The 12,906-nt window shown below is 44.9% G+C and overlaps 1 protein-coding gene across 1 annotated transcript in view; it reads right to left on the bottom strand.

The window, feature by feature from the left end:
- Positions 1 to 12,906, bottom strand: part of STAB2 (stabilin 2) — a 144,831-nt gene that overhangs the window by 116,092 nt on the left and 15,833 nt on the right. Inside the window, exons 4-6 of the mRNA XM_036103511.2 lie at positions 8,808 to 8,893; positions 7,914 to 7,983; positions 788 to 883 (exon numbers count right to left, since the gene is read on the bottom strand). Coding sequence (XP_035959404.2) covers positions 788 to 883; positions 7,914 to 7,983; positions 8,808 to 8,893 — 252 coding nt within the window. The remainder of the gene's footprint in view (positions 1 to 787; positions 884 to 7,913; positions 7,984 to 8,807; positions 8,894 to 12,906) is intronic.

The following is a 12,906-nucleotide window of genomic DNA, read 5'->3' as shown; positions in this document are numbered from 1 at the left end:
GGAGCATTGTTGCCTGCCTGCCGGATGAGTGTGGTCCCATGCTGGCTTGGGCAAACCAGCAAACTTCTCCTCTACCCAGGGGCCTGCCACCATCCCTTCTCCAACAAGGTTTGAACTCAGCCTTGGGGATGGTCACCCCTATCCAAGTTTCCTCTGTTATACTCCAGCAGCCCTAGAGTTCACTTTGTGCTTTTATAGCCACTCTCCTATCATAGCTCACTAATTCTATTAAATTTCCCTGTTTCAATCACCCTGTGGTTCCTATCTCATGCTTGGACCCAGTGTGATAGAGCATTTAAAGAATTTCAAATGATTTGAGTTCTAGCTCTTCTATTTGGTAGTTTTGTGACCTCTGGTGAATCGCTTAGCCTTAGTGAACCTCCATGTCCTGTGCATGTGTTCTGTCCTTGAGACATGAACTTGAGAACATGCCTTGCCCCCCTTCCTGGGTGGCTGACTTGTTGCCATGGCCTCAGCTGGTTTTCCAGCTTTCTCTATTCTATCCTTCGCACCGCCGCCAGCTTGGCCTTCCTAAATCATAGCTATGTCGGTACATTGCTCCCAAACCTCCCATGACTTCCTCTTCTATGCCATCTCTTCCCTCCCTTCTCCTCCCCTCCCATCATCTCCTTTCATTTCTCGCCCTTTTTAATTTTTGGTTTTCTCCCGGGAAAACATCTGATGGTGCCTCACCCACGCAGAGCCCCGGTATGTGAACACAAAGTTGAAAGGCATCCGTCTGTGCCTGTCCGGTCTGGTGGGGCATTAAGGAAGTGGCAGGACTTACGCTTGTCACAGCTGGGGCCGGTGTACGCAGAGTAGCACTCACAGCTTCCGTCACCGTCTATCCCACTGTTGCAAACTCCGTGCACACAGCTGCACGCTGCAGACAGAAAACGGGGATTTTTTTCATTACCTGATATAGACTTCCGAAGATTCTGGAGGAGTAATGCTTTGAGATAGTTTTTGTTGAGAATCTGCATGAGGAGATGGGAGGAACCAAGGGTTTGAAGTCCTAGAGACCCTGGTTTGGATCTTGGCTTCATTTTTCTTTTATTAGCTCCAATTTATTTATGTATAACATGAGGATAGTGATACCTACCTCCTGGGATTTCTACAGCCGGATGAGATAATGTATTGGTGCGTTGGAGTGCATTGGAGTGCTTTTCTCTACTTTTAAACTAGTTACTTCATCTTTGGATGCCTCAAGAAGAGAATTAACTTAATGTTTTTTATACACCTGTCATGTTTAACAGAGAAAAGCCACCACTGACTCAATCACTGTTGGTGGTGGAAACCTACTGTCTGTTGGGATAAATCCTACCTCCTGAATGATGGGGACCTTCAAGTATAAAAAAGAAATTTGAAAGGGCAGAGAAGAACTATGCCATGTCTTTTAGCTTGAAATAGATATCTTTTTAGCCCACTGAGAGGTCATTTCAGGAATGACAAGTGAAGGGCATTTGAAATAAATGGTCAATTCTTTAGCACTCGGTCTGCAGCTCACTTGTAGCAAGATTTACGATCTGGCTGGGTCACCAGCACCCTCGGCCCAGCCCTCTGTGCGACATATTGTATTGGTTTCCTTTTCCTGCTGTAACAAATTACCACAACTTAATTGTGACTTAAAACAACACAAATTTATTATCTTAATTTAATTACCTTAATTCTCCTTTGCCATGTAGCCTAACATATTTACAAGTTCCAGGGCTGAGGATATGGACTTCTTTGCGGGGACATTCTTCTGCCTACCACACATGTGTTCAGTGCATGTCAGCCAATTTAATATTAACTCAAGTGAAACATAATTAAGAATATCCACTTGCTTAAAAACCTAACCAAATATTGGAAAAGCAAGGATTAAGGATGTATTTCAAACATCTAGTAAGACATCAAATCCTTTGAATTCTTTGTTATATGTCCCACCTCGATCCCCTGCTCTTCATATCCATCGGAACTGTTCTCCTTCAGGTGCCTGTCATGTTTTGCCTGGACTGTTACAATAGCATTTTATCTGGCCTTGCTGTCCAAGTTCTCACCTCTCTGTTCCATCCATTTCGTTTGACCAGTAATGGCAGGTGATCTTCTCCAAAATATCTCAGTGACCACCAACTGCTGACCAAATGAAATCCAAATCCCTCTCCTTGGCAAACAAGGCTCTATCCAATCTGATTCCAACTTTTTTACTTTTCATTTTCCACTGCTTCATTTTATACATCTTAGGTTCTAAGCACAAGGGATGACTCATTAGTTTACCTTCCTTCCTTCCAAATACGTATTGAACATCTCTCATATTCAGGGTGCTGTGCTTGGGATTAATGACCTAAAGAGAAACAAGACAAAGTCCGTGCCCTCTATGTCTAATGGTAGGAAAAGGCAGCTCATCACAATGCAGTGTGATAGATCAATGGTGATGGGAGCTGGCCAGGAATAGTTGGGTGGGGCTGGCCTAGGAGAGACCCACCTCCTGCATTGCACACTTCCATGCCTGGAATCCCTTGGGAGGCCTCCCTCCTCCCTGTATTTCCCTACAACATCTTTTTTGTTGCCTTATCACAATACCCATAACAGCACAACTACATTATCAATCAGACAGCATCCTGCAGGGCCAGAATTAAAGTGAGAAGGGGGAGGCAGGATACAGGGAGAGGAGGGGGAGGCAGGGCAGGGGGTGGACAGAATGAGGCAAGGTAGCTCCAGTGCAGAGTTGGATCCTGCCTTTCTTTGATATTTGGATGTTTTACTCAAGAATTTAAAAACGTGATTGTAATGGGTTGAATTTTGTCCCTCAGAAAGATACATTGAAGTCCTAACTCTTCGTCCCTCAGAGTCACCTTATTTGGAAACAGAGGCATTGCAGATACAATTAGTTAAGCTGAGGTCCTACTGGGGCCTTCGCCCAATATGACTGGTCGTCCTAAGAAGAGGGGAGGACACAGACATGAGGACACCATGCACAGATTACAGTGGTGCTGCCTCAAGCCCAGGAAAGCCTGCCCGACCAGAAGCTTCGAGGGGATGGACCCTCCCCCAGAGCACTCGAAAGGAGCATGGCCCTGCCCACATGTTGATTTTGGATTTCTAGCTTCCAGAACTGAGACCCTAAATTCTTGTTTTTGAAGCCACCTGTTTGTGGCCCTTTGCTGTGAGGGTCTTCGCTAAGAAATGAAATGACTTACCTTGATTATTGAGTTTTTGATGCCTCCTTAAATTTGGTGCCCAAGGCATGTCCCTCCCTCACCTCATCCTAGCATTGGCCCTGCACTTCCCTTTATTGAGCACTTACTATCCATCAGGCATTTTGCCACATGCTTTACACACATTATCTCCTCTGATGCTCACTGCACTCTGTGCGGTAGAGCTCATGAACCTTGTGTTCCCTATGAAACGTGGGAGACATCCAGCTCAAGTATTCATACAAATAATGTGAAAATTTAAATTGGACTTGCGGTTGTCACCCTCACTTCCAAAACGGACTTGCCGTTCTTGCTATTTTAACAAAGCGCTTTGACGTTCACCTGCGGCGGTAACTGTTGGAACAGGAGCTCCAGAGAGAAGTCAGATTGGTCGTGGGGGTAACTGGGGTGCGGAGGGGCGTATTATGTTTCAGTAGAGAAGGGTCAATCCAATTCAATTAAAAAAATATCTACCCAGTTCCTACCTAGTGGCAGTCACTGTAGGAGGCACTGGGTATACGAATATGAGTAGTTCACAATACCTAAATTCAAGGACTCACAGTGTAGTGAGGAGCTGGACTCAGAGGTTCAAGTTCCTAAGTGTCATGTAGCCAATGGAAGAGGGCGAGGAGGCAGAAGAGGGAATTGAATGTGACTCAGCCCCGGCTCCCGACTTCAATGCTAACTGTAAGAGCTGTCCTTGCCGTTAAGCTTCCCTCCAGGCCGTGTGGTATGAGCCTCTCCCTGTGTCCTGTGTTCTGGTGCAGGCACTGTACTGGATTAACTGACCTGGCACGGACAGCCTTTGGGAACACCTGATACCTATTGCAGGGTCACCAGCCACGGCCGAGAAAGTGCCCTTGGGAAGGAGAAATGAGTTGTGGAGGGATTCTGAGATGTCTTTTAAGGAGCCCTTGGAGTTTGTTGAACTGGTGTCAGCAAATCTCTAGAGACACACACAAAAAAACTTGGGGGTGTGTGACTTTAAAGAGGTCAAAGCCATGGCCATTTGGGTCAGAGGGACAGTGCCCGAAGCCCCCAGTGCTATGCCCCTTGGCAGAGGGAGCTTCTCCCTCTCCTATTCCCATAGCATCCTGTGTGTGCTGTGCACCCTGGATCGTAATTGTCACCTGCATTTCCAGCTCCTTGGGGAACTAATCTGTCTCCTTTTTGGCATCCTATCATTTGTCAGGGGTCTAATGTATGGTGGATGCTCATCAGGGGCAGAACAGTGCAGTGTTCGGGTGCCCAGGCTCTGGAGTCAGATATTTGGAGTCAAATTCTGCTACTATCCCCGAAATAACTGCTTGACCTTGAGAAACTTCTCTGCTTCTTTATCCATAACATGAGGAACCCAGCTTGCAGAGTTGTGAGGATCCAAAGAGATCGTGCCTGTCAAACTTTGCACACTGCTTGGTGCACAGCGGGTGCTCAGCAAATGCTAGTTACTGTTATTAATGAGACACAACTGTGGGATTGATTTAAGCGTCATGTCAGAGACAGTGGGCTTTGTATTCTGCCCTAACCAGGAATGAGGCACAGAGCAGGCGAGGGCATTGGCAGCAGAGATGAAAACCCTTGGCCAATGCAACTCTAAATCATTTCTAAACTAATCAACAGCAGGGTAGGAGAATGCTCTGGCAGCAGGTTAAAGTCAATGTTAAAAATAAACTACAGCTAATAGAGCTGTCCTACTTACGGGCAGAACTGCCACCTCCGTGGGACCAGTGCCTCACTGGATGAAACCACACTGGCACCCAGTGGAGGCCCAGCTGAAAAAGATCGCAAGTTTCTCTCATCTTTGCTAATGGAAAAGACCAGCCATCACTGAGCCAGCCAGCCAGCCAGCCAGCCAGTCAGCCATCCATCCACCATCCATCCACCATCCATCCACCATCCATCCATCCACCATCCATGCATGGCTTGCTTACCATTGGACTGATTTTGTCCTCACTGACTATATGCTTCCATCGAGTGAGTGCTTGTGACCTGCTGCTCAGAGCTTTGCTACAATGTCAATCCCACAGGCAGGTATTATTCCTGTTTTATAGATGGCAGGGTTTAGAGAGGCTGAATAGCTTGCCTCAGGTCACACAGCAAGTGGGGTTGGTTACATACTCAGGCCAGTCTGACTTCAAAGCCTGCTCTCCTAACCATTATGTTCTAGAGCTGCGCTCTCCAATATGGAGGAAACTAGCCACGTGCGGCTATTTAAATTTAAGTTGAGTGACATGAACTAAGATTTAAAGTTCAGTTCTTCAGTTGCACTAGCTGTATTTCAGGTGCTCAGTGGCCACATGTGTCCTGCCACTGAGGACCAGGCTTCTGCTTGGATGGTACAGATTCAGGACATTCCATCATCTCCCAATGTTCTATTGATTGGAAACTAGAACTTGGAGTTTTCTCTCCTGAGTCTTAGTTTAGGTTTCTTACTTAAAAATTTAGATTTCTAATCCACCTTTCTCCCTTTCACTTGCCCTTGCTCCATGGCACAAACAAGTGTGAAGGGAGGATACTTTCTTTATTTAGAAATGTTTAGAGTCTCCTTGTATATCTGTGCTTATCACCAACTGGCACTAATTTCTTGGAGGCAACATGGATTCATCTTCTTTCCAAATTTTCATCCCCCAGCTGTACTTGGCTTTCTTGGTAAGTAAACAGTGTTGGATGCTGTCCTTTTTTCCTTTCCATTTCAATATTTATTTAAAATATGTGATTCAGATCCTAGGATTATGGTAGGAAAGGGCCAATTTGAGAGACATGTCCTTTAATACAACATACAATGTTAAAAACACACTGAATACCAACATCTGTTTTCAACTTGTTTTTGCCAACACCCTTATGAAATCATCTTCCATAGAGTGGTGGATGAACAAAAACATAAGATTGGGGGCCACTAGGGAATCCTAGGTACTACTACTAATAATTGCTAACATTTATTGTGCACTGATGATCTCACTAAATCCTCATAATAACACTAAAGGAGACAATATTGTTTCTATTTTTACAGATGAAGACAAGGCAGAGCATGTGCTGGGTAAACTGAAGGTTCCTAGGGCTGAAGCCCAGTCTGAGCGTAAGCCAAAGCTCTAATTCTCTGCACACGGTGCCTCTCAAAATCAAGCTTGTGGGTCAGGACAACATGGCTGGAGTGAATTTGATCATTCGTTCCTTCATTCATTCACTCACTCACTCACTTATTCAGCCAGCCAACAGAAGTGTAGTGTGTGTCTCACATGCAGGCAGCACTGTGGGAGGTACTGGGGAGAAAGACATGTCAGTACCTGCCTTCAAGGAACCATGGATTAGGAGACAATGTCTCCGCTGTTGCAGGTCAAAGTTATTACAGATAACTTTATAGTTATAAGTTATAAGTTATAACAGATAACTATTTATGGGGGTGAGATGTCAATGTATGGGCATAGGTTTTAATGCAAAAAATATTTGAATCAAAGCAGGGTCTACCAAATTTGACTTTTCCATAAAAGCCAGAACTAAGGTAGTATTGGAGAAGGGTCACCTGACATATCCTTTCTGGGAGACTGTGAATCTGGCAGACACTTCCCCTATTCCCCACATGCTCTAGGCCTTACAATTCCCTGCCTTCCAGCCAACTTCCAGTATCCTGTGAGCCCTTTCTAGGAAGGCTGCTCTGCCCGAGTGCTCACTGGCGTCTGGAATCAGCTCGTTGTCTTTTCTGGCTTCTAGAGGCTGCCCACATTGCTTGGTTTGTGGCCCCCTTCATTTTCAAAGCCAGTAAAGGCTGGGGGATTCTTCCTCATATCTCATCACTCTGACACGGTATCTTCTGCATTCCTCCTCCACTTTTAAGGACCTTTGGGTACAGTAGGCCCACCCCGATAATCCAGGATGATCTCTTTATTTTAAGGTCAGATGATTATCAACCTGAATTCCATCTGCAACCTGAATTCTCCTTGCCATATAAGGTAATATATTCCTAGGTCCAAGGGATTAGGATGCGCACATTTTGGGCAGGTCCTTACGCTGCCTACCAAACTGTGGTTCCTGCTCCCCTCTGCTAGGATGATTTCAAGAGGAATGTTCTACAGTAATGCCCAGTTCCCCAGGGCATTAAGCTCTAATAATCTACACCGGTCTCTGGCTTGATAACACACCCTTTATTTTCCCTATGTCATTTTCTTAGTGTTTCTGGGGTTACCTGCCAAATATGCTACCCATACTGAAATCCTTGTTTCACGGTCTACTCCTGGGGGAGCCAAGAGAATGGACAAGCCGGTGTCAATTTGTTTGTTTGTTTAATCTGCAAAATGGAGCCAACAATCCCTGATCCGCTCAGGTGTTTGAGAACTTCTGAAAGGAAGGAACAGAACGTGGTTGGACCTATCATGCAAGAAGAGGCCCCTGGGAAGAAGGTCTATGCTGAGACCAGGACCCAGAAAGACCTCAAGGGCAAACAACAGGTGGATATTGGATCCTGGAGCCTGGAGAGAGGGAAGCGTATGCTGCCAAGTTTGCCAGAAAGCATTACTGGTGAGCAGCTGACTGAGGGTGCTGGAAACCACAGAGAACACTGGTCTCTCTTTTTCAAAGACTACATTTGTTGTCAACTCTGCTTTGCCTGTGTAGACTTAGTTCTGTGTAACTCTTTGGTGTTTCCCCTACAAGGAATAGCCTTTCTGGGGTCTTCAGCTGCCTAAGCCAGGTTTTACTTTCAGCCCTTACAAATGCATCTGATTACACAACAATCAGACATACCTGCTGAACAGCTGGGCCCGAACAAGTTGTCAGCAGCACAGGTTTCGCAAGCTGTTCCCCCAAACCCGTCCTGTAGAAAACCAAGTAGATGGCGTGAGACCCAAGTGGTCGCCATTCCAGGAAGCCCTGGGATTTCTAACTGATGGTCTGGTCAGCATTTGTTTCTCAACTGTATCTTCCTTCCGTCCTTTCCTGAAGCTCCTTCTTCCTACTTCTGCCTTTATACTTGGCTGTTTTTGTGTTACAATGCATACATTAACCCTGCGTCATTTTCCACCAAGAGTCTGGAGCTCCCCAGAAGGGGGCTGCTTTGTCAGTCCAAAGATACAAACAGAGGGCAAGTACTAACAGTCACATGTAATTTCACTTAGGAGTAAAATGAACGCTCTTTCAGTTTTGCATTTCTGAAGACAATTGAGCTCCATCCCTTTCAGAAGGATTTCTTTGTATTTAAATTATCGAAGGTTTGAAGCTCACAAAAAGTCACTTTCATGGGATAACAATAGACGTTCTTCACTTGGCAGAACCAGTGACCACAGAGTAGTCTGCTCATGGTAGTGATTCTTAACAGGAAAAAAACCCAGTAATTTCTACAGCCCTGTAGAGTTTCACAAAATAGTTTCACATATATGATCTCATTGCACTATTTCAACAAATGTAATGACACAGGTATTTTTTTTTTTATCAAACCCATTTTACAGAAGGATGTACTTAAGGCTGAGCGGGGAACTGACTCTCTCAAAGGTCTCCAGCCCCTAAGAGGTCATTTTGTCGCAGATTGTATACTCTTTTTACTAATAGTGCTACTTCTTAGAGATTCCACCTAGTGTATATGTGTTTAAGGAGGGACGACAGGTACGGAGAGGGGGAAGGAGAACATGTCTGTGAGCTTACCTGGCAGGAGCAACTTCCGTTTCCTTCCATGCCTTCCGCACAACTGCCCCTACCGCTGCAGGGGAAGCTCGCGCCTCCCGGACACTCTAGGGAATCAGAGGGCTCAGATTCATTCATTCATGCCTGCACACAGCATTTTGCAAGGATGCATTGAGCATCTCCTAGGGGCCAGGTAGTGTGCTAGCTGCCAGAGATAAGAAATGATTAAAGACCCTGCCGACCTCACCCAGGGTTACGTGGGGAAGGCGAGTGAATCACAGTATAGTCAGGTGCTGTCCTAGAAGGCTTTGGACTGTCTACCGTTTCTTGAGCATTTGCTATACTTTACACTTTTTAATTTTTATACTTTATATTTTTCTAATTAAGTTATTCCCACTGAAATCCTGAGATGTTGTTATGGGTCCTGGTTAGCAGATGAAGAGACTGAAGTTCAGAGAGGCCATGTAACTTGCCCAAGGTTTCACACTTTATAATTTGCAAAGCTGGGACTTCAGTTCATCTCTCAGCATTACTCTATAGCTGGGCTTCTTCCGCAGTGCTGTGGAACAAAATGCCCCAGGGAGCCCAGAGAAGGGAGCTACTGAAGTGCCTTGAGAAGTCTGGGAGATATCCTGAGGAGGAGTCATTCAAGCTGGGGTTTTAAAGGCTTGGTAGGAGAGTTTGTGTGAATGAGGCAGGATCAAATATTATCCCAAATTAAAGTTAGCAAGACAAATGCCTTCCACAAAATAGCTAATGATACGGAATTCTAGATAATAATAAAGGATGCACGCATATACTACTCAATGCAAGCCCCTGAAGTTAAGTCCTATTTTTAGCCCCATTTTCTAGATAAGGAAACGGAGGCATAGAATAGTAGAGTGACTTGCCCAAAGCCATCCAGCTGGCCAGGGGTAATGAGGGACTCCCTCCTCCTCTACCAGAAGTGTCCACTTGTCGGACCTCCCTCCTCTCCTACCCCCATCGACAAAGATCCGCTGTGCCATATATCTTCCAAGAAATCAGCACCCATAGAAAATGAAAAACAGTTCTTGGAAAAAGAGATTTTTAATCACAGAGAGAACCAGTTCTCCTGAAGAGACCCCGATGGCTCATTTGAGTTACTAGGCTAGTTCTTTAAAAGAACATTTATACTTGTGGGTATGGGGAGGTGAGAGAGTCGAGTTCCACACCTGTGGATGGTGTTCTCTCTGGTTCCCCTCTTCCCTGCAGGCAGAATGTTGGTGACTTAGAGAGTCTAGATGACACATTTTGAGTCTGTGGTCTTCCATCCCACAACAATGTCGGAGCCAGGGTTCAAACCCTGGCAGGTGCTCCAGAGTCTACCACACTTAAACACTGTTCATTGCCATGCTATATACTCATCATGCACTGCTGCAGCCCAGAGTCACAGCACAGATAACAGAAATGTTTATGAGGGAAGCAAAGGAGAAGACACACTGACATGTAGCTAATATTTATAAAGCACCTTGAAAACTAATATGTTAGTTTGGGCTGCTCTCACCAGCTGGGGCAGTGGCTACCTGAGACGCAATAGTGTCATGAAAGAGTCCAGACTCCGCAATCAGCATCTCCTGGGTTTGAGCCCCAGTACAACTCTTTGCTATCTGTCCCCTTTTGGGAAAATCAACGCATGGCTCTGAGATTCAGTTCAAGTGTCTTCCTGGCAGGTTGCAGTAGGGGCTGGAAATATTAGGTGCTCAATCAATGGTTGTTATTATTTAGAATGGATACTCCTCATCCTCTCCAGTTTCTGTTCTTTCAGATTGTGCTATAATAGGTAAAAATAGGAAATACATTATTAAGCATCTGTTTGAATCAGGACTCTGTAAGGTCCTGGGTGTACAAAGTGAGCACATAGACCTGGTTCCTTATTTCCATGGTCCTACCAGTCCAGTGGGGAGAAAGTCATGGATTAACAGACAATCAGATAAATACTGGTTTGCAAACTGGGATGAGGCTAATGGGAGAAGAGCTTTCCTCAATCCACTTACTGGAAGTTACCAACATTAACCCCAAACAACCTAATCCTCAATGGCCCAGTTGACTTAGATCTGGTCTCAATAGGGGGCAACAGTTGGATCATTAAAGAAGGGCCTTGTTAAAGATTGTGGTCTTTATCCTAAAAAGAGCAGTGAGACGTGGGGATGAAGAGGACGGAGAGGGCCTAATCAAGCAGGTATGAGGTACACACTTTGAAGTTCATCTGAAATCCAACTGAAACACTTGCATTAACAATGCTGAGCAAGGGGTGCTGATGAGAGGGTTTCCATAGATTGTTGACTATCCAATGGCTCTTCTTCTATTTCCTTTTGATATTAGGCCCTTCTTGGGCTGAGATGGTATTTTGGGAAGCAGGCTCACCTCTGGGCAGAACCAGGAAGATAGAGGGGTAACAGCTCTGCCACAGTTTCCCTCTTTTGGTCACTGTGTCTCTCTATATGACTAGGCGTGCAAGGTGCTCTCTGAGGGACTGGTAGCTTTTCTTGTGGGCTGCCTCAGAAGAACACAGGGCCTCCCCAGCCCTGGGACTAAGCAATCAGCGCCACCTTGCAGAAATGCTCTCCCAGGCATTTTTATTCTGCAGGCAATGATGCCAGAATCCCAGTCTCCCATACTCGCATTCTGCTCGGTAGCTTGTTCCCTGAATTGGACCACCTCCTCTCCCATCTCCCATTTCTTTTGTCCATCCCACTACCCAGACATACGCTTCCCTCCACACCTTGCTTGTACCTTTCCCCCCATTCAAACATGCTCTCCTGGACCCTCCTCTGAGGCAGATACGACTCTTCCGTCCTCTGGGTGTCCCTTCTGCTCGGCCTTTGCCTTGTGATAACATATAGAGCAGAAAACAAGGCAAAGCCATCTACTAAGAATATAATTATAATTATAGGCCAAAGGCTGGTCACAGAAGAATTAGGGAGGATCTCCCATCCCAGTTCCCAAGAGTTGAGGCTATGTCTAGGAAGTCTGGGCCTCATTTTCCTTAGGACACAGTTAGCAAGCCCTTCTTTTAAAAAATTTAAGCAGGTGTTCCTCTGAAGGTGATTCACTGGACCAGCTGTTTCTAAGCACCTGGGGAAGGAGGTAGGGGAGGAGGGATTTTTACAAAGGCAGATTCCTAAGGTCCTTCTCCAGGTAGAGTCGCTATGAAAATTGTACCTCTCAGATGTGCACTGTGGGAGCATAATTTCCCTGTTAGCAACCATCCTGTTCATGAGGTCACACTTCCCACATCTATTTCTAGCCAGTGCCTGAGCATGGCAGGGATACCAGGACGGGTACCAGAGCAGGCCCATTCCTGCAAGATGGAGGACTCCTCTGTCGGGTGACTTTGGCTGGGGTACTCCCCACCAGCTTTACCCAATGTTCTTAGAACTACACGTTAGTCTAAGACTTTTCCAATCTAACCTCCCTTGGTTCTCTTTCTTATTCAGGAGTCAGACCTGCATCTTTTTATCTGAGAAATTGAACTTGAACTTAAAATCCCTCCTACAAAGAAAACTCCATCCCACATGACTTCCCTGGTGCATATACCTCATATTTAAGGAAGAAATCATAGCAATTACACAAAAGCTCTTCTGAGAAATTGAGGGAGAGAGAATACTTCCCAGCTCCTTCTATATGGAGAGCGTTCTTACTCTGATTCCCAAGCCTAACAAATACTTATAAGAAAAGGAAACTGCAGACCAGCATCTCTAATCAACATAGATACAAAAATTCTTTTAAAAATCTAAGGCAAAGATTAAAAAAATTCTAAAACAAATTTGTAGCCAACCAAATCCAATGATATACGAAACAGATAATACATCATGACAAGTGCAATAAAGTTAAGAAAAATACATAAAGTGCATACATATTGGAAAGGAAGAAATAAAATTGTCTCCATTCTTAGATAACATGATTGTCTACAGAGAAAAGTCAAAAGAATCCCCCAAAAGTTACTAGATCTAATACATGAATATAATAAGTTCTCAGGATACAAGAGCAATATAAAAAAATCAGTTGTATTTCTTTTTTATTTATTTATTTATTTATTTATTTATTTATTATTTATTTGCGAGAGAGAGAATGAGAGAGAGCACGAGAGGGAGCAGGG

This window comes from Halichoerus grypus, chromosome 6 (assembly GCF_964656455.1).
Source record: "Halichoerus grypus chromosome 6, mHalGry1.hap1.1, whole genome shotgun sequence".
Lineage (NCBI taxonomy): Eukaryota > Metazoa > Chordata > Mammalia > Carnivora > Phocidae > Halichoerus > Halichoerus grypus.
This window is presented reverse-complemented; position numbering and strand designations above follow the sequence as displayed.